Here is a 27,094-nt window from a genome sequence, read left to right on the forward strand (position 1 = left end):
TCTTGTGATTAAAAGGATTCTGTAATTGTCAATGACTGAAGAAAATATTTCATAGGAATTTTATATCTTTATTTCTACAAAATATTATTAACATCAGGTACTTTACTATGATTTTCGTGTTTTACTTATTTATAATTCTGTTTTAAAATAGGCTTAAACATAATAGAACTATGGGCCGGGCGTGGTGGCTCACGCATGTAATGCCAGCACTTTGGAGGCCAAGGTGGGCAGATCACCTGAGGTCAAGAGTTCGAGACCAGCCTGGCCAACATGGTGAAACCTCGTCTCTACTAAAAATACAAAAAGAAAATTAGCTGGATGTGGTGGCACATGCCTGTAGTCCCAGCTACTTGGGGAGGCTGAGGCAGAAGAATTGCTTGAATCCAGAAAGCAGAAGTTGCAGTGAGCCAAAGATCGCGCCATTGCACTCCAGCCTGGGCGACAGAGGGAGACTCCATCTCAAAAAAAAAAAAAAAAAAAAAGATGTAGCACTATGATTTTAAAATGTCATGTTCTTTGTGCTGCATTTCAATTTTACTTGCTTTCTAACTATAAGGCTGAGGCTCTTTAATTTGATAAATACCTTTCAATTTTATAAACACATGTTAAACACTTTTAGGTGATAGAAGCTATAGGAGAAGGGTGAAATTGGTCAGTCTTTATTTGCACACTTTTATTTGAACCGTTTAAAATTAGCGTGAATGCTGGGCCAGCGTACTCATTTGCCACAGACTCCAACACTCCCTATTGCGTTATAGTTATCTGTTTCATACTTGCGTATTACCTTCTTGGCCACCTCTGTGAGAGACTCACAGAAGGGACATGGATGGAAACAACCACAATAAATTCTAATCTGATCTGGTGACAGATCCTTGCTTCAATGGCTTATCTCTAAGGTGCGGTTGGCAGTGTGGGGAGGCCAGAAGGTATAGTGCCCAGGCCCATAGCAAGGCGCTGGGTGGGAGGGCTTGAATAGTGACATTAAGGACTCATTTACGTGTTGGCTTTGCTCTGGTCAGGCCCTGATGAAAACAAACAAAAAGGCTCAGTGGCACCTTACTATAAACTTCTCTGTTTTTTCTTTTTTTTCTCTCTTTCTGTTTTTCCTTCCTCATAGGTGAACACACAGGATTTCAGAGGACTAGTGCGGGAAGATGCCGTTCTCTACCTGTTAGAAATCCCTAAAGGTGAAATGGTGACCATTTTAGCTCAGAGCCGAGCCGATGGTGAGCAAGTTTGGTCATTTAGTTTTGTTGGGGTTGGGGGTGGGGAGTGGGAAGGATGAGAGAGGTGTCTTGGTACCAGAATAGGCAAATCTGGGTAATAAAAAATTGAGATGGATCTCAACACCTAATCCTTGGGTCCTAGGTGTGTGAAGAAAATCTGGGTGCCATTTAACTTTTCCATAAAAATGTTTTCTATGCATGCACTGAAATAATTTTACTAGTTGTGTCATTTTGGAATAAAACTGCCCTCCTGAACAGTGATGCAGCCTTACGTTCTGCCTGGAGTTATTAGTGAGTTTACATATGACAGGTGCAAAGGCCATGGCTGCTGGCTGGTGCCCCTGTTGCCCCCGGCCAGTCTGACAAGTTGTTTCGCCTTTCCAGGCCTTGTTCTCATCTGTGAAGTGAGGGTTGAGAGTATCTTCCTTGTCTGCTTCAGAGTTTGATTGGCGACTGTGTTAATCAAGTTCTCCAGAGAAACAGAACCGATAGGAGATATTGGAATCAATAGGAGAGAAAGAGATTTATTGTAAAGAATTGGCTCACATAATTATGGGGACTGGCAAGTGCCAAGATCTGCAGTGAAAATGGTCAAGGTAGAGACTCAGGAGAGCCAGTGATTTAGTTCTAGTCTCAGTCTGAAGGGCTGAGAACCCAGAGAGCCAATGGTGTAGTTCCAGTACAAAGGCAGGGAAAAGAGCTGATGTTGCCTTTCGAAGGCCATCAGGCAGGAAGAGTAGTTTCCTCTTAATTGAGAATGGGTCTGATTTTCATTCTCTTCAGACCCTCAACTGATTGGATGAGGCCCACCCGCATCGGGGAGGGCGATCTTCTTTGCTCAGGCTACCCATTTATACGTGACTCTCATTCAAAAACACCCTCAGAGAAAGACCTAGAATAAAGTCTGACCAAATACCTGGTCATTTCATGGCCCGGTCAAGTTGAAATAAAAATAACCATTGCAGCAAGCCGTGAAGCTGGTCATTTGTCCTCGTTCCTGTTGGAGCTGTGATTCCCATAGGACTTGTGCACTGAATGGAAGGAAGGTAAAGGGGAGATCAGAGATGGGAGAAGCTGCGTTGAATGTCTAATACTTTTAACTTGTACTAAGCTGGATGCAACAAACAATGCTTTTGTCTTTCAGTGTATAGAGACATCCTGGCTTGTGGCAGAGGAGATTCATTTTTTATAAGAAGCCACTTTGAATGTGAGAAGGAAACTCCACAGAGCCTGGCCTTCACCAGGGGGGAGGTCTTCCGAGTGGTAGACACGCTGTATGATGGCAAACTGGGCCACTGGCTGGCTGTGAGGATTGGGAACGAGTTGGAGAAAGGCTTAATCCCCAACAAGAGCAGGTAACAGAGATCGCATTCTCACACACCCCTTTTAATCCTTCCCCCTGCAGAAAACTACAGGCCCCCTCCCTGCAAAAGGAAACCCCACATGAGTTCTTTACGTGTCATCATCTGTTTCTTGTTTATGGAGAGTGGCGTGAATTGTAAATAGCCACCAGCTGGTTTGTTGTGAGTAAATTTAGCATCATGTGGTTGGTTGTTGCATGTGGCTGTTTGAACAACTTCCTAAAGAGTGTCTACTGCCTTGTACCGTGTACAAGAGAGATACTGAATGGCCATAGCATGCCAGCACACCTCTTAGAGACAAGGTACCCTTGTCTGGTGTCCCGTCTCCATCCTTGGAGAGGCTTATGCAGCCCAGTGAACACTTGGTATTTGGCTGACAGTGCAGGAACCTAGAAAAGAGGCCTGTATTTGAGCAGGAGTTCCAGGTGTGGTGTGTACTGTGTACCGGCGTATCAGAATGAGCCAGATTTCACATGTTTATTGCTGAGCCATTTCTGGTAGATTTCGTAGAGACCCAGCCTTTTTCTGCTCCCATTTGGAAGTGACGGTCCCCACATTTCCCACCCTCTGAAACTTCTTCATTGTCAAGCGGAGTCTTCTCTGAGCTCAGAAGTAAAATCGATTGGATTTGATTAATGAAATGTATGTTTGCTGCGTTGTCTGGCTTTAGAGATTTACTTCCCATGGTTTCTTCTCAGAGCTGAACAAATGGCCAGTGTTCAGAATGCCCAGAGAGACAATGCTGGGGACAGGGCAGATTTCTGGAGAATGCGTGGCCAGAGGTCTGGGGTGAAGAAGAACCTGAGGAAAAGTCGGGAAGACCTTACAGCCGTTGTGTCTGTCAGCACCAAATTCCCGGCTTATGAAAGGGTTTTGCTGCGAGAAGGTGAGGAAGCAACATGGGGCCTGGAAATGATCTGACTGGGCTCTGAGCCTGTTCGTCTTCATTTTCAGACTGTATGGTCAAGTTCTAACTGTTCACCTTCATTTTCAGACTGTATGGTCAGGTTCTAACTGTTCACCTTCATTTTCAGATTGTGTGGTCAAGTTCTAACTGTTCACCTTCATTTTCAGACTGTATGGTCAAATTCTAACTTATGTATGTCCGTTATGCCAAAGGCAGTTTATAGAGTTGAAATCAAACTCTAACAAGGAGCATGATTTATTAAAAAGCTGTTCCAATTCCTAAATTCAGGCTTATTTCTGCAACCTAAAAAATGTTTTAATACCACTGTTCAAAAATTTCCTCATATTGGCTGGACACTGTATCTTACGCCTGTAATCCTAGCACTTTGGGAGGCCAAGGTGGGAGGATCACTGGAGCTCAGAAGTTCAAGACTAACCTGGGCAATATAGTGAGACCTCATCTCTGCAAAAAATAAAAAAAGTTTCCATATATTATCAGTGGCAAAGTTTGTGTTTAAAAATGGTGAGGAGCTAGGCAGTGTAGTCCCAGCTACTCAGAAAGCTTGAGGTAGGAGGATCGCTTGAGCCTAGGAGTTTGAGTTTAGTCTGGGCAGCATAGTGAGATCTTGTCTCTTAAAGAAAATATATCTAGGTTAGTATGTGGTTGAATGAAAAGAAAAAAATTGTTTTAAATGGTGAGGATAGTGAAGGCATATTCTTCAGGACAGAGCCAAGCTGAGTTGGGGGTGGTAGAAACCACAGTTTCTCTCATTTAGTTATGTTATCAAAAGCCCATATGATACTTGTACTGCTTATCTTAACAGCTAGGCAAGTGTGTATGCTTTAACGGCCTTTCTTGTCATTTCAGCTGGTTTCAAGAGACCTGTGGTCTTATTCGGCCCCATAGCTGATATAGCAATGGAAAAATTGGCAAATGAGTTACCTGACTGGTTTCAAACTGCTAGTAAGTCTGTCAGTGTTTTATTTTTTCTCTCCCATATTTTTATTTTGAAAAATTTCTAACAGAGGAGTTGGAAGAATCGTGAACACCCACGTACCCTTCACCTGGAATCACCAGTTGCTGACATTTTTCATGCACTTTCTCTCACCCACTCCTTGCACCATAGACACACACACACACAAACTCTTTCAAATATTTCTGCAGAATCATTTATAACACTTTATCCCGGAATACTTGTGGGAATCTCCTAAGAACAAGGACTTTCTCCCACATAACTGCGATACCATTATCACAGCCAAGAAAGATAACACATTGATACAGTGTAATTTCGTATATAGTCCATTTTCCACATTTTCATCCTAGTTATGTGCTTCATAGCTTTTTTTTTTTTTTTTTTTTTTAAATTCAGGATACAACCAAGGATCATTCATGACATTTGACTTTTATGTCTTTTTGTGATTTTTATGTCTTTCCAGTCCCCTCTTTTTTCCTAAATAATTTTGTTACACTGATGTTTTGAAGAATCCAAGCTAGTTGTCTCCTAGAATGCTTCCTGTTGGACTGGCCTAACCGTTTCTTCACGATTAGATTTCCGCTAAGCAGGCTGTGTGGGTCCTTCCCACTGAATCTCTTTAGGAGGCACCTAATGTCAGGTGTGCCGTCATTGCTGATGCTAGGTGGGAGTATTTGATTGTCCCCGTTTTCTAAACAATTATTTAGCTCCCTGCTTTTGCCTTTGCAGAAACGGAACCAAAAGATGCAGGATCTGAGAAATCCACCGGAGTGGTCCGGTTAAATACCGTGAGGCAAATTATTGAACAGGTGAGAAAATTCATCCACAGACCATGTTCTCAGAAATAATTAGATCATGGTTTGCTGCAGTCACTTTTAGAATAGTATCTGTACCTTAATCATTAAATGTTAATAATAAAAAATTGGCCAGGTGCAGTGGCTCACACCTGTAATCCCAGCCCTTTGAGAGGCTGAAGTGGGTAGATCACCTAAGGTCGGGAGTTAGAGACCAGCCTGGCCAACATGGTGAAACCCTGTCTCTACTAAAATTATAATTAGTCGGGCGTGGTGGCAAGTGCCTGTAGTCCCAGCTACTCAGGAGGCTGAGGCAGGAGAATCGCTTGAACCCAGGAGGCGGAGTTTGCAGTGAGCCGAGATGGCGCCATTGCACTCCGGCCTGGGCGACGAGAGCGAAACTCCATCTCAAAAAAAAAAAAAAAAAAAAAAAAGATAATGTGAATGCAAACCATTTCACTGTGTGGAAACCAGTCACTGTTTTCTGGCAGCAACATACTGGTTTTTTTTTTTTTCAGAGTTCTCAGCATTATACCAAATAATGTGTTAATTCATTTTATCAGAAGTTCTAACACATTGATAATATTGAAGTGGGCATTATGTGGAAGGAAATGTGTTCTGCTTCTTGATTTAAATTTACAAGATAGGCCGGGTATGGTGGTTCACGCCTGTAATCCCAGCACTTTGGGAGGCAGAGGCAGGCGATCACCTCAAGTCAGGAGTTTGAGACCAGCCTGGCCAACATGGTGAAACCCTGTCTCTACAAAAAATACAAAAATTAGCTGGCCATGGTGGTGGTGGGCACCTGTAATCCCAGCTACTCAGGAAGCTGAGACAGGAGAATTGCTTGAACCCGGGAGTCGGAGGTCACAGTGAGCTGAGATTGCACCCCTGCACTCCAGCCTGGGCAACAGAGCGGGACTTCATCTCAAATAAGTAAATAAATAAACAAACAAGATATGTCTCATACAGCCTTTACTTATTAAAACAAAGTCTTTGATGCTATATTACTTTATATACCCATTTATATAACTGTTCCCCATTTGTAACAGGATAAGCATGCACTACTGGATGTGACTCCGAAAGCTGTGGACCTGTTGAATTACACCCAGTGGTTCCCAATTGTGATTTTTTTCAACCCAGACTCCAGACAAGGTGTCAAAACCATGAGACAAAGGTTAAATCCAGCGTCCAACAAAAGTTCTCGAAAGTTATTTGATCAAGCCAACAAGCTTAAAAAAACATGTGCACACCTTTTTACAGGTAAGTGAAATGTAAATGTTGTGCCTTTGCTCAAAAATGAGAAATAGAGAATTGAAGAATAGAAGAAATGACTAATTAATCTGAATGGAGAATTTGAAATCGTGTTCATGACTCCTTGAAAAATAGTTAATCCTATAAAACGAGATGTTAGACCAATGGCATTTGTATATTGAACTTTGTAATTTTGTCTATTTGAAAATGATCCTGAAGATCCATGATATGGTAATAATTAGCCATTTTGATGAAGTTCAGATTTTCCTGTAAGACTGTAAGGCTAGTGATTGAGCCAGGCCGAACACCTGCATCTCTGTAGAGATTGTGTCTTTGTTCAGTACTCGCCATCAATACATGTATTAACTCACAAAGCAAAAGGAACTTGGTTTCATTATTTAAAAATATCCCTGTCCGGCATGGTGGATAACACTTGTAATCCTCCCACTTTGGGAGGCCAAGGCAGGAGGATCACTTGAACCCAGGAGATGGAGACCAGCCTGAGCAGCATGGTGAGATCCTGTCTCTACTATAAAGGGCCAAGCATGGTGGTAATGCCTATGGCTGAGGTGGGAGGATCGCTTGAGCCAGGAGTTCAAGGCTGCAGTGAACTATGATGGCACCGCTGCACTCCTGCCTGAGTGACTGAGCAAGACCCTGTCTCTTAAAAAAAAAAAAAAAAATCTCCAAACTAGAAACTTGGACACTCTGAGTATTGGATGATTTAAAGGTTTATTACTCTTCTTTGTTAGGTGTAATAATAATATTGTGATCTTTTTTAAACAAAGTTCTTTTAGGAATGCATACTAAATAAAATATTTATGGTTGACCTAATATTATGTTGGGAATTTGCCTAAATAGTCTGGAGTGAAGAGAGTAAATGGGATTATAGACAGGACAAGACTGGCCGAGACTTGGTAGCTGTTAGTTGTTGAATTGGTTGATATGTACATGGGAGTTCATTAAACTGCTATCTGTACTTTTGTACATGTTTAAAGATTTACCTAATAGAATATATTTTTAAGTCCATGAAACAAAGACCCATTGCTAATACTCATGAAAGTAAAATGGTCTAATAACGTGACATATTTTAATAACAAAATATTCACTATCTATATAAATGATGAATTCTGTGCATATGGGATTATTAAGAGTTTTAAAGGGTTACATAAGTTTTGTGGTCATGCGGGGCATTATTTTGTGGGGGCAACATGAGGAGACTGCAAGGATATGATACCCTCAGGATGAGGATAGCTTATTGAGTTCATTGCCCATCATCATCCACCCATGTCATTTTTAGCATATCTCTGATACTGGAGAGGATGGGGGTGAATGATTGTGTTCACATTAGATGCTTGTTTTAGTGTAACTTGGTGTTTCTTGTTAAAGAGAGATGCACTACTTACCACTGTGGCCAAATGAGAGATAGTTTAACCAAATGCAGAGGAGGAAGTGGTCCATCATAAACTAGATTTCTGTGAATGTAGTCTTAAGTACTCATACTCTTGGTATGTTTATCAATATCTTTTCTGTCCTTTTTACTAGTATTATTATTATTATACAATAATATAGTAACATATTAGTAATATAGTGAAGAGTGGTACAGCCTTCCATGTGTGCTGTCTTAGTAGGCCATAAGAAAGGCCAGCACTTTGGCATAGTCACAATTCTGGTGTATGGCTGAGCCCAGACTAAACTATGGTGTCCATAACTGTCCAATATTGTACATATGTTACAGCACAGACATATTCTAATCCCAAAAGGGGTCGCATAATGTAGCCCTTCCTTTTAACAGATTAAAAAACTGAGGCTGAAGTGATTACAAATGAAGTTAAAACTACCCACACTTTATTTTCCCCCCTGCTTTTGTCTGAGTACACTGAATGGCTAGGGTCTTCCCTCAGAGAGTTGAATTTGGGGTTCATGTGAGGATGTAGGAAATCGGGAAGGGAAACAGTGCATTGTAGAGGAAGAACTAGGCTGAAGGCCTACAGTACTTACAGTACTTCTCAGTTAAACAGGAGAAGCTTTATTCTGAGATTTGCCCAAAAGCAAGTTGACTTGTCATAATAAGTTAAGCGTTAGGCTTGCCTCCCCAACTACCAATTTTTAAAAATTTGCTATAAAATACATTTGCATATCACAAAATTTTTTTTTTTTAAAAAACAATCTTTGAATTACATGTTTTCTTGGAGTCTTCAAAGCATTCAGTTCATGGTTTGAAGATCATTTAAGTTGAATTATGGATTTAGAGACCTAAATGGGGCTACCCTTTTATACTAAATTGTAGAATTTTAATTCCTGATTTCTCAAAGGATTATAGACTACCTGGTTGACCACAGAAAACAGAAGGAAGATGCTGGGCCCCCTAGCTGGATACCTTTGCTGTTGGTTGCCCATTTAGAGGGGTGTCTAGTGTGCCACTGTTAACCCAGGCACATGAAAAGCTTTATTGAGATTTGACTTACATACCATATAATTTACCCATTGAAAGTATACAATTCGGCTGGTCACGGTGGCTCACACCTGTAATCCCAGCACATTGGGAGGCCAAGGTGGGCAGGTCACTTGAGCTCAGGAGTTTGAGACCAGCCTGGGCAACATGATGAAACCCTGTCTCTACTAAAAATACAAAAATTAGCTGGGCGTGGTGGTGGGTACCTGTAGTCCCAGCTACTCGGGAGGCTGAGCTGGGAGGATCACTTGAGCCCAGGAGCTGGAGGTTGCAGTGAGCCGAGATTGCACTATAGCACTCCAACCTGGGCGACAATGAGATCCTGTCTCAAAAAAAAAAAAAAAAAAAAAAAGTATGCAATTCGGTGGGTTTTAGTATGTTCAGAGTTGTACAGCTGTCATCATAATCAATCAATCAATCTTAGAACATTTTTATCATCCCCGAAGACACCCCATACCCATTAGCAGGCATTCCCCATTTCTCCCTTTTCCTAAACCCTCTAGTCTTAGATATTACCTTTTGCTGTTGTTCTTGGTACTTCCAAACCTCATTGGCTGGGGAGGGGGAAGTAGCACTGACCATACATGTCAGGGCTGGACACACATGCCCTCAGAACCTCAGTACTCCCAACTAAGGCAGTGGCTGAGTGAGCATCCTTTCAGTATTTCACTTTCTTGAGCTCAAAAGATAGATTAAGTCTATCCAAGGGGTTATAGGCATAGCCCAGAGGTTGGGAGCAACAGATAATTAACTAGTATTGCTCTAAGGCAAAGAATCTGAGAAGCAGAATGAGATAATCCAATAATAAGCCGAAGGTACTTAATTCAGCAGAGTCAAGGGAAGGAAGCCTCATGTCTGTGCACTTGCCTGTTAAAAAGGGGTCAAAGCATGAGTTGGATGTTACCTTTACATGCAGCTCAGGAAGTTAGCTACTGTGAAGCTCTCAATTTTTATTCATAAACTTGACTGTTAATGTGAATTCAATAAGAGGTTTTGTGATATTCTTTATTTTATCAAGGGGCAAGAACATATTTCCTGCATCTCACAAATGGCCCTTTTAAGTTTTCTTTATGATGAATACAGACCATACTTAGACAGCTACAACATAAAGCTTTAAAAGACTGTTTAACATTTTGTATATATTTAGCGTAAATCCCTCATTTTGTCTCTGGCGTACAAAATCTCACTTCTATTTTTAAGTATAATATTTTAGCTGTGAGAAAAACACAGTAATCTTTGCAGAGTACCATAATAGGAATATAGAAGTCCATGGAACCAAAGTTCATTTTCTTCGGGTTGTCCAATGGATCAGTGTATTTCAATGTTGTAAATAATTAATAACCAAGGAAATTGTAAGCTCATTCAGGATTTTCCAAGGTCACTGTTAGAACTTCTTAAACAGAAGAAAGCTATGTTACTTGGAGGAAAACCTGAAGCATCCTTGCTCACAAAATTTGCTTAATGGTTATTTTTGGCTTTAGAAGTGATAATACATTACAGAGGCCATGGCAATGTAGTTTAAAAGAAATCCTGATTTACCTGCAGTCTGATAATTTTAGGGGTACAATTTACCCGACTTGCTTGTCTCGTTTATCTCCATTAGGTCCATAATACATATTGCTGAAGAAATGGCATATGTTGTACTTTGTTGGTATTTTATATCTGTGCTGTAAATTTCTGTTTTAGATGGGCCATGTAGTGTAGTGACTGAGGCCATAGGCTCTGAAAGCAATCTTCTGAGCTTGCATCCAGGCTTCACACTTGCTTGGTGTGCGGCCTTGGGCTAGTTAATTTCACTACTCTGTCTTGGTTTCTCATCCATAAGACGGGCATCATAGCAATACCTACCTTGCAAAGTTTGTGTAATCATGAAATGACCTAATTCAGGTAAGGTACTTGGAAAGTAACTGATTAATGCATAGTAAGTGCTATTATGTAAGATATACTTTGTTCTGAGTAGAAAAAACTGGTTGAGTTTGTTTAATCCATATGTATATTCTAAAATGTGTAAGTCTATCAAAATGATATACAGTCAGCTCTCCATATCTGTAGTTTCCACATCCATGAGTTCAACTAACCACGTATAGGAAATATTTGAGGGATAAAATGGATGGTTACATCTAAACATGTGCAGGTTTTTTTTCTTGTCATTATTCCCTAAACAATATAGTATAACAACGATTTGTGTAGCATTTACGTTGTATTAGGAATTACAAGTAATCCAGAGATGATTTAAAATATATAAGAGGATGTACATAAGGCGTATGCAAATACTATGTCATTTTGTATCAGGGACTTGAGCATCTGTGGATTTTGGTATCCAAGTGGAGGGTGTCCTGGAACCAATCCTCTACAGATACCAAGGGACAACTTTATGTTTAAGTGTTACTTTTAGTATTTTATTGGAGGTAGCCAACAGTATATTAGTGTATATTTTTCTTATTTGTGATATACCTGTCTATGTAAATGATCTTTAGAATCTTGCTCTGTCACCCAGGCTGGAGTGCAATGGTGCGATCTCGGCTCAATGCAGCCTGCACCTCCTGGGTTTAAGCAGTTCTTGTGCCTCAGTCTCCTGAGTAGCTGGAACCACAGGTGTGCGTCACCACACTCAGCTAATTTTGGTATTTTTAGTAGAGACTGGGTTGGTCAGGCTGATCTCAAACTCCTGGCCTCAAGTTATCCACTCACCTATGCCTCCCAAAGTGCTGGGATTACAGGCATGAGCCATGGCAGCTTGCGTATATTTGTTTTAGATGTATCTTTGTTCCTGAACACACACATTTTTTGTTCTTGGGTTTTTTTTTTTTTTTGAGACAGATTCTTGCCCTGTCGCCCAGGCTGGAGTGCAGTGGCATGATATTGGCTCACTGCAACCTCCGCCTCCAGAGTTCAAGGGATTCTCCTGCCTCAGCCTCCCTAGTTGCTGGGATTACAGGCACCTGCCATCACGCCCGGCTAATTTTTGTATTTTTGTAGAGATGGGGTTTCACCATGTGGCAGGAATGGTCTTGAACTCCCGACCTCAGGCGATTTGCCCGCCTCAGTTTCCCAAAGTGCTAAGATTACAGGCGTGAGCCACCACACCCAGCCGAAAACACTTTTTAAAAACATTTCTTAAAGTTAGCTTTTCTGAAAATAAACATTCTAAAAATCTATTTTTAGCTTTATCACATCCTATAATGTGAACTCAGACAGCTACATGGTTAATAGTTTTAATTGCATTCATTAAAAGGAGTTTAGTATTCAAAGATATGCCAACATTTTCTTGCGTCTACCAAAGTCTTAATTCAAATATTACAGAAATGAGTATAAGTTATGTCAAATAGCATCCTTAATAAACATGGCTCTGGAAATTAATGCAGACCTTTTTGTTTATATTTCTATAGCTACAATCAACCTAAATTCAGCCAATGATAGCTGGTTCGGCAGCTTAAAGGACACCATTCAGCATCAGCAAGGAGAAGCGGTTTGGGTCTCTGAAGGAAAGGTATGTGGCATGGATATGCTGCTATGAGGTGAGAGTCCCTGTTCTGAAACTTTCCTGAAGAGGGCAGTGAATGTAGTCAAGCCATGCCCATTTGAAGTGATGCTCACATGTGTGCTAATCAAGTTTGAAATTTCATAAATTCTCTGATCAACTAATAAAAATGAAGGGACTTTTAAAAGAAGAGCAGAATGTGACGTGTGCAGCCCTACATTCACTTCCCTTTTACTTTTAACGTAGTAACTAGTGTTATATTCCAAGTACACTAATCAGAGCTTACAAGATCTCATGCTGAGCTCCACAGCTTACTAAGGACGTGGGAAACTTAGAGTGCAGATGAGAGGTGAGGTCAAGCAACTTGGAGAATACGGCTAAACATTAATAAAAAGAAGAAAAGCTAATGGAGTCGGAATTACTTAGACAAAAAGGTTGGTTGAGAATGTGCCATCGTTCTGAGAGTTTGAATGGGTGATATGAGAGTGTTAGGGAATTTGTCTAGGCCTCCAGAATTGGATCGCTTCTCCCTGGTGGAGATAGCTCACACACGGCTGTGCTTCAGGGAGGAAAGAGGGAGATTCTGTGGCCCCTTTTATTCTAGAAGCTTTTGGTGCTAGTATCCTGTACACCAGCTGAACTGAGTAGTTTTGTGAGACTTTACAGTGACTGATTTTGTTGCAGAATTGACTAAGTCTTGCTCTTTGAGAACTAGATGTTTAGTCAAAGTATCTGGCATCTATGGCGTGCTTCCAGCTTGGAAGGCTCTACGCAAGCTTCCCTGGGGAGGACAAGTTGAACAGGACGTACCTTCTGCCTTTGAGGGTCTGAGAATCTTGTAGAGGCATGGATGTGAGTGTAGCACAAGGCAGTGTGCATGTGTTGATATTACTAGGAGAATGGTACCAGGAGAACAGGCTGTGGAGGAGCTGGATTCAGAAGAAAAGCAAGACAGTCTGAGGCAGTGTGGCTTAGCTGCGGTATGTAGGATGGATGGTAGCACAGATAGGCTGTAGGGCCCCTAATTTGAGTTCCTGCACAAAGATGTCCATAATATCAACATTGTACCAAAGCCAAGTGATTTCAGGGAGAAAAATAAAAGATGCCTTCCCTGGCGAGCACATCAAGGTTTCAGTCACTTGGCTGTGTCCTTGGGAATTTTCTTGAGTCCCCACTCCCAGGAGCCACGTCAGACCCCACTGACCCTCCGACACAAATTCCTCTAGATGGAAGGGATGGATGATGACCCTGAAGACCGCATGTCCTACTTAACCGCCATGGGCGCGGACTATCTGAGTTGCGACAGCCGCCTCATCAGTGACTTTGAAGACACGGACGGCGAAGGAGGCGCCTACACTGACAATGAGCTGGATGAGCCAGCCGAGGAGCCGCTGGTGTCGTCCATCACCCGCTCCTCAGAGCCGGTGCAGCACGAGGAGGTGAGGCGAGGCAGGCCACGGGCAGGAGCAGGAGAGCCTGGTGTTTTCCTTGCACTCTCGTGGACAGCTGTGTGTTCAGGGTGCTGTGGAAGGCATTCCTAGGGGTTGGAGCAGATGACTTCCAGGGAGTCTCTCGCTCTGAGTCCACGCTGGCATGGTTGAGTCTGTGGGAAAGTGGGACAGGCAGGTGGACTTCAGAAGAGCTTGAGGGGCCAGCACTCCTCACACCCATGCCCTCAGGTGCGACGGATAAACAGAATGGCTTTATGTGCCGGCTGTCCAAATTACTAGCGGAACATTCCTTCCCATGCAGTATTGTTGTATGTACTTGTAACCTTTGATTAGGTTTCTCTCTGTACTCTTAGATGTCCTTGCTTTTCTTCCCCATCCTGCTTTTAACCTTTCTAATCTTGCCAAAGCTCTTGAGTGTTTCCCCATCAGTTTCCTTCTCTCTTGTATTTCAGTTTTTTATTTGAGTTCGTGATCAAACCTTCATCTGATCACATGTACTGGGCATCCACTGTGATTAGATAGCTTATGGGATCCTTGAAATCACATTGACAGACACTGTAAAGTCACAGCCAAGTTAGCAATTATTAGTTGCACCTCAGAGAATACTGGAATAATGATCTTTGTAGATGGGATTGTTCATATATTTGGATAATTATTGCTGTGGATTTCTCTCTAGCATCTTAGCTCATTCCAGTAAATGATTTTTTTCTTTATGAAATAGAACTACCCTAAAAAAAACACAAAAAACCCAAAACAACAAACTGAAGGGGGAGAAAAATACACCATTACCACAGCAACAAATTAGTTTATGCTAGACAAGTTGTAAAGAATAAATTAACTCCCAAATGCCTATAGACATAGATATTAGTGACACAAGAGATTTTAGACTTTTGGAGAGTTCTTAAAAAACTGTGCTTTAACGGAAGAGACTCTACATTGGATGCAGCCAGTTTTTAAAAATGTGTCTGAAGCATTTGGTGATGGTGTCTGCCTGTCCAGTAAAGAAGCACCGGCTCAGGACCTCAACTTCTGAACTTACTCAAGTTTGCAGAACTCCTCCAAAGCAGTCGAGTGCTCTATTCTCTCTGCTTGGATGTTCTTGTTGTGAATGAACCTTTATGTCTTGTAGAGCATAAGGAAACCCAGCCCAGAGCCACGAGCTCAGATGAGGAGGGCTGCTAGCAGCGATCAACTTAGGGACAATAGCCCGCCCCCAGCATTCAAGCCAGAGCCGCCCAAGGTACGTGGCTGGGAAGCCCAGAATGGGAAGGAAGAGGAAGCAGATGCCTCTGGAACCTCCTGGACAGCCAGGGAGGAGCATGCAGACTGAGATGGTGTTCAATTACGGTTCTGACTCACTGTGTTCTCTATTAGAGCCTGTCTTTTGGCCTGTTGGGTGAATCCCCCACATTAGGGAAGGGCAAAAAGGAAGGAAAGTCAATATTAGGAGAACATATAATTTTAGGGCTGTTAGTGTTATTTTTTTTGTTGTTAAAAGATTGTGAAGAAAAAATACTGCATACCTAGAATCACCAATCGCAGAATCTGTTTTTCTTTTGCTGTCCAGCTAAAGTTTTTTGTCCACAGTCTGATTTAGATGCTCCAGATAATTCTTTTTTTTTTTTTTTCTTGAGACGGAGTCTCGCTTTGTTGCCCAGGCTGGAGTGCAGTGGCCCGATCTCGGCTCACTGCAAGCTCTGCCTCCCAGGTTCATGCCATTCTTCTACCTTAGCCTCCTGAGTAGTTGGGACTACAGGCACCCGCCACCACGCCTGGTTAATTTTTTGTATTTTATTTTATTTTTTTTAGTAGAGACGGGGTTTCACCGTGTTAGCCAGGATGGTCTGTATCTCCTGACCTCGTGATCCGCCCACCTCGGCCTCCCAAAGTGCTGGGATTACAGGCTTGAGCCACTGCTCCCGGCCTAGATGCACCAGATAATTCTTACTGGTGATTTGCTAAAGAGAATAATCATTACCACTGCTTACAATGCCTCTCTTTAAGAGAGCTGCTTATTTGTTTAATAATCATTATCCAGAACAGAAAGACACAAGAGCTTATATCAAAATATTATTTACCTCCAGTCAGAATCAGAGCTATGACTCTATGTTTTTCCTTATACCCAAATAAAATCTATTTAACTCAATAATTTATTATTTATTGTTACTATTTTTTGAGATGGAGTCTCGCTCTGTTGCCCAGGCTGGAGTGTAGTGGTGCAGTCTTGGCTCACTGCAACCTCTACCTCCTGGGCTCAAGTGATTCTCTAGCCTCAGCCTCCCAAGTAGCTAGGACTTAGATGCGTGCACCACTACATTCAGCTAATTTTTGTATTTTTAGTAGAGACGTGGTTTCAACATGTTGGCCAGGCTCGTCTTGAACTCCTGGCCTCAGGTAATCCACCCACTTTGGCCTCCCACAGTGCTGGGATTACAGGTGTGAGCCACTGCGCCTGGCCTAAGTCAATAATTTAGATGAGAAGAAAGCCATAATTGATTGTGTGAGCCATCAGAAGTAGTAAATGTGATAGGTACTAAGTAATAATAATAAGTGACCTCCTAAAATACATCAGCGAAAATTTGCAAGCTGGGCAAGACGAAGTGTGAAGGAGAAGTGGCTGCTAGCGTGAAGCAGTGCTCCCCTCGCTCACCACCCCAGTCTCATTCCTCAGCTGGACATGGGTCTCACCTGGGCCGGCTCATGTACCCTCGGTGCAGCAGTGACCTCAGAAGCCTACTCTTGCAGTCCCAAAGCCTGAATTGTTCTGAGATCTTCTCCAAGATGCTAACCTCTTCTAGAACAAAATTATTCCAGGTCTGATCTTACCTCCGGCAACCACAGCCCTCCCAGCACTTTCCCTGCTCCTTTTTGGCTTCCTGGCATTCCTAATAATCTAATGTAGGAAGGGAGGTAGGGCTCAGGAAGCCTGGCCAGTGGCCGTTTACCCTGCTGTATTACATTCCTTGTCAGAATGGCATTTGTGGACCACCTTTGGAAACTGATCAGGAAATGGAGTGTATTAAATCACTAATACAGATTTGAAAATAAAGTTAAAAGCCCAAGGTAAAAACGTGTCATTGCTCTCTGCAGGCCAAAACCCAGAACAAAGAAGAATCCTATGACTTCTCCAAATCCTATGAATATAAGTCAAACCCCTCTGCCGTTGCTGGTAATGAAACTCCTGCGGCATCTACCAAAGGTTATCCTCCTCCTGTTGCAGCAAAACCTGCCTTTGGGCGGTCTATACTGAAGCCCTCCACTCCCATCCCTCCTCAAGAGGGTGAGGAGGTGGGAGAGAGCAGTGAGGAGCAAGATAATGCTCCCAAATCAGTCCTGGGCAAAGTCAAAATATTTGAGAAGATGGATCACAAGGCCAGATTACAGAGAATGCAGGAACTCCAAGAAGCACAGAATGCAAGGGTAATTGTTTTTAAACTACGCATCCTCAATAAGAGTTTTAAATAAGTCTGATTTCAGTATAACAGCGGACAGCCCCTTTTCCACTGCTACAGATGTGACAGGGTTGTTCACACACACTGCACCCAAGGCAGGGGCTGTGTGTGTCACTTCAGATTGCTAGCTCCCAGCACGTCCCTTGTTCTTCCAATGAAGAAAACTTGACAATATAGGGGAAGAAGATTCTGCTCTTTATACACAGGACTTTGTATAGGGTTCTGGAATGAGGAAGTGTGAGGAGAGAATCGGTGCCTCTCAGAAGTCGTTTTAATTAGAATGTGATTTCTTTTTTCTTTTCTTTTAAACATGTCTTCATTAGCTCCCAGATTTGCCATGGAAACCAAGCAAACTGGGTGCTAAAACAGAAAGGCCCACAGGTTGTACTTTCTGAGCTGTTTGAATTTGTTTACCATGTGCACACAGAACTTTTCAGACATCAAAGAAGAATTTAACTAAAGATCTGTGGAGTATATTTGCCCAGTAGATGTGGGAGTTTTCTTTCAGGTCTAGCACAACAGCAGCAGTACATCTGAGCATTTTTCTTTCCTTGTGGTAAAATATACATAACATAAAATTTACCATTTCAACCACTTTTTTCTTTTGTTTTATTTGTTTTGTTTTTGTTTTGTTTTGTTTTGTTTTGTTTGAGACAAGGTCTCCCTCTGTCACCCAGGCTGGAGTGTAGCGGTGCGATCACAGTTCACGGCAGCCTCAACCTCTTAGGCTCAGGAGATACTCCCTCCTCAGCCTCCTGAATAGCCGTGACCACAGGCACATGCCACTGCATCCCGCTAATTTTTCATATTTTTTGAAGAGACAAGGTTTTTTCATGTTGCTAGGCTGGTCTCTAACTCCTGGGCTCAAGCAAAACCCTCCTCAGCCTCCCAAAGTGCTGGGATTACAGGAGTGAGTCACTGCACCCAGCCTCAACCATTTTAAAATGTTCAGTTCAGCGGCATTAAGTACCTTCACATCGCTGTTCAGCCATCACCACCGTCCATCCCCCAAATTTTTTATCCTCCCCACGTGAAACTCCATACCCATTAAATACTAACTCACCATTCTCCTCTCCCCACAATCCCTGGCACCCACCCCTCTACTTTCTGTTTTCTGTGACTTGGACAGTGTAGGAACCTCCTATAAGTAGAATCATACACTATTGGTCTTTTTGTGATTGGCTTATTTCCCTTAGCATGATGTCCTCAAGGTTCATCCAGGTTGTAGCATGTGTCGAAGTTCCATTCCTTTTAAACAGTTTTCCTGTCTGATGTGTACTGCACATAACCGTGGAAATGAGGAAGCCGCCTCTGTGTTTCCTCTTCTTGAAATGGGATGGGAAAATAAGTAGGATATGGGGAAAGGGTGGGACCAGCAGGAAACCAGCAAGCAGAGTGCCCAGTGGTTCATTCTTTTGCTCTTGTTCTTTTCTTTTTTAATTACCACAGATTGAAATTGCCCAGAAGCATCCTGATATCTACGCAGTTCCAATCAAATCGCACAAGCCAGACCCCAGCCTGCCCCAGCACACGAGGTAAGGGCTGCCCAGCAGGTGCAAGTCTAAGGCGGGGACTTCTCAAGGACTGGGACTCGAAGAAAGAATTTCCTTTACCCAAATTTCAGGGTAACAGGAGGATTTTTTCCCACAGGATTACTGTTTGTCTTACTCATTCCATCAAATTTAATTGTAAAGATTACAGAGTCAAAACTTCTGCATAGTTTGCTTGTGTGCTAAAACTCTGACAAAGTGTAATCATCGATGTTTCAAGCCAGTACTTTTGACACATTGGAGCCTGGTTATGTTACATTGCCCATGGTTAGCACATGAGCAGAATTCCTGGGGCTTAGACCTGTTTTGTCACTGTTTGTTGCCTCTCAGCCAAGATTCTTAATTCCTTTGCATCATCCAGCAAAGTCAGACCACTTGTGCTGCCCTGAGGTCTGAAGGGACCGTGACAAGCAAATGAGCAGTCTCGGTAAATGCCACCCAAACAGAAGGAATGTTCACAGTGTCTTCCTGCTGAAGTTTTATACTGGATTGCTTCCTGCTTCTGAGAATAGAAAAAAAAAAAAGTCACATTTTCTTGTGGCCATTCTTTTTTTTTTTTTTTTTTTTTTTGGAGACAGAGTGACTGTTGCCCAGGCTGAAGTGCACTGGTGCAATCTCAGCTCACTGCAACCTCCGTCTCCCAGGTTCAAGCAATGCTTGTGCCTCGGCCTCCAAGGTAGCTGAGATTACAGGTGTGTGCCACCACACCCAGCTAATTTTGGTATTTTTAATAGAGACGGGGTTTCACCATGTTGGCCAGGCTGGTCTCGAACTCCTGACCTCCGTCCGCCTCGGCTTCCCAAGATGCTGGGATTACAGGTGTGAGCCACTGTACCTGGCCTCTTGTGGCCATTCTATCTGGAAGCTGAAGTCTAGTTTTCCAGCAATAGGAAACTGGAAGCAAATTTCTTCTTTACCAGTTGAATGGTAACACAGTCAACCAGGTTGCCTCTGACAACAAAGAGTTCTTGGTTATGACAGACTGAAACTGACAGAGAACTCTTGCTGCTGGGTGAGACTAGCCAGGGAGCTTAGGGGTGAGGAGGGCTCCCCCTGTCCAACAGGGAGATTCTTAGGTCAGGGGCACCTGGCTGGCTTCCTCACTCACCGCCCAAGTGGGCATTGGATTTGACTTATTACGAACCTGGAGCAGGACCCGGGATGCCTCTGGTTGCTCTGTAGAATGTGGCTCAGAGGTAAGTGATCTGCTCAGTATGCTCAGCCGCTGTGCTCCGAGCCATGCCTCCCTGGGCAGCCGGAGGAATGGATGTGCTCGAAATGTCTTTAACACCCTTTCTTTGTTAGTTCCAGACCCCCTGAGCCACAGAAAGCTCCTTCCAGACTTTATCAGGATACCAGAGGAAGTTATGGCAGTGACGCCGAGGAAGAGGAGTACCGCCAGCAGCTGTCGGAACACTCCAAGCGCGGTTACTATGGCCAGTCCGCCCGATACCGGGACACAGAATTATAGATGTCTGAGCGTGGATTCTCCCGGGCCCGCCTGCCACGGCATCGGACTAGCCGGTCCTGCCAGGCCGCCGGGATGGTTCTTCTCCACATAGAATGCACCATGGAGACGTGGTGGTACTCTAGCTTGTGTGTCCTCGTAGAGAACCCAGGGGACAGCCGGTGCAAATTCAGAACTGAAGGCTCTGTTTGTGGGACTGGGTTAGAGGAGTCTGTGGTTTTTTGCTCAGAATTAAGCAGAACACCACAGTCAGATCCTGTTACTTGCTTTCAGTGGACCAAAATCTGCATTCTGTTTGCATACTTTTAATATGTATATTAAGAAGCAATAACTATTTTTCCTCATTAATAGCTGCCTTCAAGGACTGTTTCAGTGTGAGTCAGAATGTGAAAAAGGAATAAAAAATACTGTTGGACTCAAACTAAATTCAAAGAAGTACTTTATTGCAACTCTCTAAAGTGCCTTGGATGAGAAGTGTCTTAAATTTTCTTCCTTTGAAGCTTTAGGCAGAGCCATAATGGACTAAAACATTTTGACTAAGTTTTTATACCATCTTAATAGCTGTAGCTTTCCCTGCACTGTGTCATCTTTTCAAGGCATTTGTCTTTGTAATATTTTCCCTAAATTCAGACTGTATATATCATAGCTATACTTGATAGTTTGGCTATAAGTGCTCAATAGCTTGGAGACCAAGAAGTTGGTGTTGAAATTTTTTGTTTGTTTAAAACCAAGTGCTGCACAAAAGCAGATACTTGAGGAAAACACTATTTCCAAAAGCACGTGTATTGACAACAGTTTTATAATTTAATAAAAAGGAATACATTGCAATCCATAATTTTCTTTGTGGTGGATTTGTATGCTACTTTCTATTTTAAATACAACTTTTATTTCAGTTCCTAATCATAGAAGTGAGTACTTACTCCTTGTCGAACATTGGAAAATGGAAACGTGAAAAATAAAATTATACCCATAATCCCATCCCTCAGATAATTTTGGTGTATTTTCTCCAATTACGTATTTGTGGATGTCTGTGTGTATGATGCTTGAGGGTGTACTGTGTGTGTAGTTCTATTTCGTATTTTTTCTGTTTATCTTTCTATCACTAACGTTTCTCAGGTGGTTACGACTGTGCAGCAAGGTAGTTAAAGCGTGGTGCACACATCGTCATTAACAACCACAGAGCAATATATCCCATGACTGCTTCATAAGTGAACAATTCTCCTATTGTTAGCTGTTGGGATTATTTCCAGTTTTTTGCCCTTTTTTTTTAATACATGAAATGCACCTCTTTGTATGTAATCCAGTTTCGTATATCATTGATCAACATTTCAGTATTTTTCTGCAGGCAAGTTCTCAGAAGTAGAATTACTGAGTAAAAGTATAGGAACATTTTTAAGGCCCTTGATGTTTACTGCCAAATGGCTTCCTAGGAAAGTTGCATCAATTTACACCCCCACATCCACTCTTCCTCTTCTTCTTTTCTTTTCCTTTCTTTTCTCCTCCCTCCCTCTCTCCCTCCCTCTCTCCCTCCCTCCCTCCTCTCTCTCTCCTTTTCTTTCTTTCCCTTTTTTTTTTTTTTTGACAGGGTCTTGCTTTGCTGACCCCAGGCTGGTCCTGGTCTTGAACTCCTTTAGCGATCCTCCCACCTCTGCCTCCCAAAGTGCCGGGATTACAGGCGTGAGCCACCATACCCAAACACCACTTAAATTCTTGAAGTACTGAAATAAATTTAGAACTTAAGCAAGACAGGTTAGGAATTTAGGCTTGTATTAATAAAAAGAACAATGAATTTGGAAAAGGAGAAAAGAGTCTTGGTTCCATTAAGGATCTTTTATGATATGAATTGACACAAAGGAGTTAGGCTTGTGTTTTAGTGGAGTTAGAAATTTGGCTTACTGGTAACCTGAGTTATACTATAAAGGTGTCCTTGTTTATGTCTCTTCCAGTATGGGTGCTGTCACTTATAAATCATTTAATGTATCTTGAATTTCTGAACACTCCTCGGGGCACTGACTAACATTTGCACATTCCATAAATAAAAGCTACCTTTTGTGAATAGGAGAAAAATGTACTAGTTAACTATACGATAATACTGTTGGCTTGTGTTCTTTAAATCCGGGAATGAGCGCTTTGCAAATGTAGGTGGGGAGGGGAGGAGGCTTTTGGCAGGAGCTAGGTTGTCATCTGGTTCCAGCAATTTTGTGATGCAGGCAGTGCCTCTGTTCCTGAGGATGTCCAGCAGCGTGCCTGATGGACCCCCGGCACCTTCACCCCCCTTTTTTATTCATACCCTCCTTGGTTCTGGGAAAGATTTAAAGCTGCCTACAGTATACATGGAACATAATGGAAAAAAATGATGGTAAGCAAATGAAGAAACAGGGAGAAGAGTATCAGTAGAGGGAAGATGGGGCCATGAGTGAGAGCTGTGTTCAGTTTCTGCACTGTCAGGATTCTGCAGCTCTCCAGAAGCCAGTGTGGCCCCGGCGGCACCTGCATCTGTGATAGAATTATGCCTATGCTTCTAGCCCAGTGAGATAGATGAGCGATGGGTCTTCCAGAATGACATCAGGTGCTACTGATGTCACTAACATCAGTAGTAATTTGACACTAACAAATTCTTCATAGGAAGAAAAGTTGGTTAGGAACGGTCCATTTAAGCAATTACAGTTGTCTTTTGAGAGGTTCCCAGTCAATCCTCCCTGTCCCCTTCGAACCTCTTTTCAGTTGGGGTCATTTTGCCAGTTCTAGCTTTCATATACATATAAAGAGAGATTTATTTTAATGAATTGTCATACAGGATTGTAGGAGATTGGTAAGTCTAAAATCTGAAGGGTAGACCAGCAGGCTGGAGAACCAGGGGAGAGAGACAGTCCAATCCTCCTAGCTAGTGTGAGGTCCGTCTTTGTTCTGTTAAGGCCTTCAACTGATTGGATGAGGCCTACTTACATTTCAGAGGACAATCTGGTTTACTCAAAGTCCACCAATATAAGTGTTAATCTCCTAAAACAACAACGACAGCAACAAAACCTTTACCGAAACAACCAGAATAATGTTTGACCAAATATTTGGGCACCATGGCCCAGCCAAGCTGATGCATAAAAACTAACCATCACAATCCCTCATCCCGTTTACCATGTAGGCCACCCTGCAGCCATCCTTTTTGTTTAGTGTTAAAGCATAAGTGAATGAATCAACCAGAAAAAGGAAGAATTAATTACATATATTTACACATACGTATAGGTTTTATACAATATATATACTCTGGATATACATATATTATAAATTTTTTATTTTATTATATTTTGAGACACAGTCTCACCCAGGCTTAAGTGCAGTGGTGCAGTCACAGCTCACTGCAGCCTCGATCTCCTGGATTCAAGCAATCCTCTCACCTCAGCCTCCCAAGTAGCTGGGACTACAGGTTTGTGCCAGCATGCCTGACTAGTTTTTGTATTTTTTGTAGAGAAGAGGTTTCACCATGTTGCCCAGACTGGTCTTGAACTCCTGGGCTCAAGCGATCCATACACTTCGGCCTCCCAAAGTGCTAGGACTACAGACTACAGAACTACAGAGCCACTGCGCCCAGCCTATATTTTGTTTTAAATAAAGATGAACAAATTTAATTTTAATGACTAGAAAAGCATTAAAAATGGGCTGGGTGTGGTGGCTTACGCCTGTAATCCCAGCATTCTGGGATGCTGAGGCAGGTGGATCATCTGAAGTTAGGAGTTCAAGACCAGCCTGGCCAACATGGTGAACCACCGTCTCTACTAAAAATACAAAAAAATAGCTGGGCGTGCTAGCGGGTGCCTGTAATCCAAGAGGCTGAGGCAGGAGAATCGCTTGAACTCGAGGGGCAGAGGTTGAGGTGAGCCGAGATCTCACCATTGTACTCCAGCCTGGGCAACAAGAGCAAAATTCTGTCTCAAAAAAAAAAAGAAAGAAAAGCCTTAAAAATGAAGAAACAAAAACGAATGAAATTTGAATAATAGAACTGAAACCCTAATAAAAATAAAATACTTCACATTTAAGAATAATATTCAGTGAAATAAATGAGACAAAAGGCTGAATGGCAAAAATATGCATATATGTTTGTGTATATATACAGAGAAACAGATAAAACGTCTTATTTCCATCCTGCCTTTTATTTTAAATCTCATTTATATATACATAGATATAAAATTGGTACATTTTATATTCCCCACACTAGTGACTGCAAAGGCAGTTATAGCACTTTGGCATTTATTTTGTGCAATAAGAAGTGAAATGTGGTTTGATTGCTTCTGCACTGTCCTCGGATGCCATTCCGCCTTCGAGAGTCCAGGTTGCTCTGTCCTAAGTTTGAGTCTCTCTAAGAAGGATAACTGGGGAAGAAGGTCGTGACTGAAAGAAAGTATCCTGGGGCCGGGTGCAGTGGCTCATGCCTGTAATACCACCACTTTGAGAGGCTGAGGCAGGTGGATCACTTGAGGTCAAGAGTTCGAGACCAGCCTGGCCAACAAGGTCAAACCCTGTCTCTACTAAGTAAAATACAAAAATTAGCTGGTCATGGTGGCAAGCACCTGTAAGCCCAGCTACTCAGGAGGCTGAGGCAGGAGAATCACTTGAACCCAGGAGGCAGAGGCTGCAGTGAGCTGAGATCACACCACTGCACTCCACCCTGGGCAGCAGAGCGAGACTGCGTCTCAAAAAAAAACAAAAAACAAAAAACAAAAAACGGGTGTGGTGACTCACGCCTGTAGTTCCAGCACTTTGGGAGGCCGAAGGGTGGGGGGGGTGTTGAATCACCTGAGGTCAGGAGTTCAAGACCAGCCTGGCCAACGTGGCGAAACCCCATCTCTACTAAAAATACAAAAATTAGGCGTGATGGTGCTTGCCTGTAATCCCAGCTACTCAGGAGGCTGAGGCTGGAGAATCGCTTGAACCTGGGAGGTGGAAGTTGCAGTAAGCCAAGATTGCACCATTGCACTCCAGTCTGGGCGAGAAAAGCGAAACTCCATCTCAATAAACAAAAATAAAAACAGAAAGAAAGTATCCCGAGAGACATGGGTTGAGCTTTGAAAATGCAGCTGTCCCTTGGTATCTGTGGAGGATGTTTCCTATGACCTCCCATGGATACCAAAGTCCAGCGATGCCCAGGTCTTTGGTATAATGGAGTGGTAGGCCGAGTGCAATGGCTCATGCATGTAATCCCAGCATTTTGGGAGGCTGAGGGGGACAGATTGCTTGAGGCCAGGAGTTCACCTGGGCAACATAGTGAGACACCACTTCTAAAAGAAAGAAAGAAAGAAATTAGCTCAGCATGGTGGCGCTTGCCTGTGGCCCCAGCTACTCTGGAGACTGAGGTGGAAAGATGGCTTGAGCCCAAGAGTGTGAGGCTGCAGTGAGCTATGATCGTACCACTGCACCCCAGCCTGGGTGGCAGAGCAAGACACTGTCTCAAAAAAATAAAATAGTGTGGTATTTGCATATAACCTACATACATCCTCCTGTATACTTTAATCTCCAGATTACTTATAGTAGCCAATACAGTATAAATGCTGTGTAAATTGCTGTTATCCTGTATTGTTTTTCTGTTTGTTTGTTTGTTTGTTTCTCAGGGAATATTTTTGGTCTGAGGTTGGTTGAATCCGAGGATGCAGAACCTGCAGGTAAAGAAGGCCCAGTGTCCAGGAGACCCACCTCTGAGGCTCAAGGGAGAGAGGAATGGAGAGAACCTGGACCTGGAAGAAAGGAGGGGAGGGCTGGAGCAGGGCAGGAGCTTCCCCCTCCCTCCTCCTCCCCCTCCTTCCCTAATCTCCCACCACATGCTCTTTCTTTTCTGCTTTAATTCCCTGCCCTCTGCCCCCTGCCATTCTCACACATTTCCATTAGGAAGCACAGAGGGGCCCACCATAGGATCTGTGGGAAATGGAAAAGGTGACTCCCTATAGGAAACATGGCTCCACCTCACGAGAAGCCTGGGAAACGGGGAAGACGGCAAGACGGTTTGGAAGGGTATTAAACGGGACGGACAGATCCTGAATGCTGTCCAAATGAATGCACCTTTGAGTCACAATGAAACATATGATTCTCTGGGCAAATCTAATATGTAAATTATTCACACGAGATATTTTAAAATATTAAAATGATGTTATACATCTATAAATACATTGGCATTTTATTACTCAAAATAATATGGTGAGTCAGAATATAAAAATCACGCATGAAGTCCCTACCCCAAATCAGATGTTAGTTCCTCCCCAAAACTGGTTTCCTTATTATCCCCATCCTTCTGAGGCAGCCCACAGAAGTTATGAACTCAGATTCTGAAATCAAAGTGACTTTCATTCAAACTCCAGCTCCTTCAGGTACAAGCTGTAAAACCTTGGGCAAGTTATTTGAATGTTTTAAGCCTCAGTTTTCTCATTTATAGAATAGGTATGGAAAGATATAACTAACATGACGTCCTAAGTTTTTTGTGGCACGTTAAGAAGAGCGCATATAAAAAATGTTTGCAGGAGTGGCTGGCACAAAGTAAGTGCTCAATAAAAGTAGCTAGTATTATTATCACTGTCAATGGTTTTGCCATATGAATTTAGAAACCTGAGTGGTGTCTTTGATTTTCTTACTCTTCCTCCAAATGATGACCTACTTTATTATACTTAATAACTATTTTTAACTTGTCCCTCTGTCCCTTTTCCCACAGCCACTACCCTAGTTCAGATGGTTGTAAAGTTTCT

General features: G+C 42.6%; 1 protein-coding gene across 7 annotated transcripts in view; it reads left to right on the plus strand.

The window, feature by feature from the left end:
• Positions 1–21,203, plus strand: part of TJP2 (tight junction protein 2) — a 137,444-nt gene extending 116,241 nt beyond the window's left edge. For 4 of the 7 annotated variants that reach the window (XM_025359005.1, XM_025359007.1, XM_025359004.1 and 1 more), the window contains 12 exons: positions 1,118–1,226; positions 2,371–2,581; positions 3,286–3,473; positions 4,362–4,457; positions 5,197–5,276; positions 6,314–6,524; positions 12,360–12,460; positions 13,678–13,890; positions 15,032–15,142; positions 16,993–17,322; positions 18,804–18,889; positions 20,210–21,203. In XM_025359005.1, the coding sequence (XP_025214790.1) occupies positions 1,118–1,226; positions 2,371–2,581; positions 3,286–3,473; positions 4,362–4,457; positions 5,197–5,276; positions 6,314–6,524; positions 12,360–12,460; positions 13,678–13,890; positions 15,032–15,142; positions 16,993–17,322; positions 18,804–18,889; positions 20,210–20,375 (1,902 nt within the window). In that variant the 3' untranslated portion in view covers positions 20,376–21,203. The remainder of the gene's footprint in view (positions 1–1,117; positions 1,227–2,370; positions 2,582–3,285; positions 3,474–4,361; positions 4,458–5,196; positions 5,277–6,313; positions 6,525–12,359; positions 12,461–13,677; positions 13,891–15,031; positions 15,143–16,992; positions 17,323–18,803; positions 18,890–20,209) is intronic. The other 3 variants (XM_025359010.1, XM_025359009.1, XM_025359008.1) reach the window with 2 other exon arrangements.
• The last annotated feature ends 5,891 nt before the right edge of the window (positions 21,204–27,094 follow it).

Source organism: Theropithecus gelada, chromosome 15 (genome assembly GCF_003255815.1).
Source record: "Theropithecus gelada isolate Dixy chromosome 15, Tgel_1.0, whole genome shotgun sequence".
Classification (NCBI taxonomy): Eukaryota; Metazoa; Chordata; class Mammalia; order Primates; family Cercopithecidae; genus Theropithecus; species Theropithecus gelada.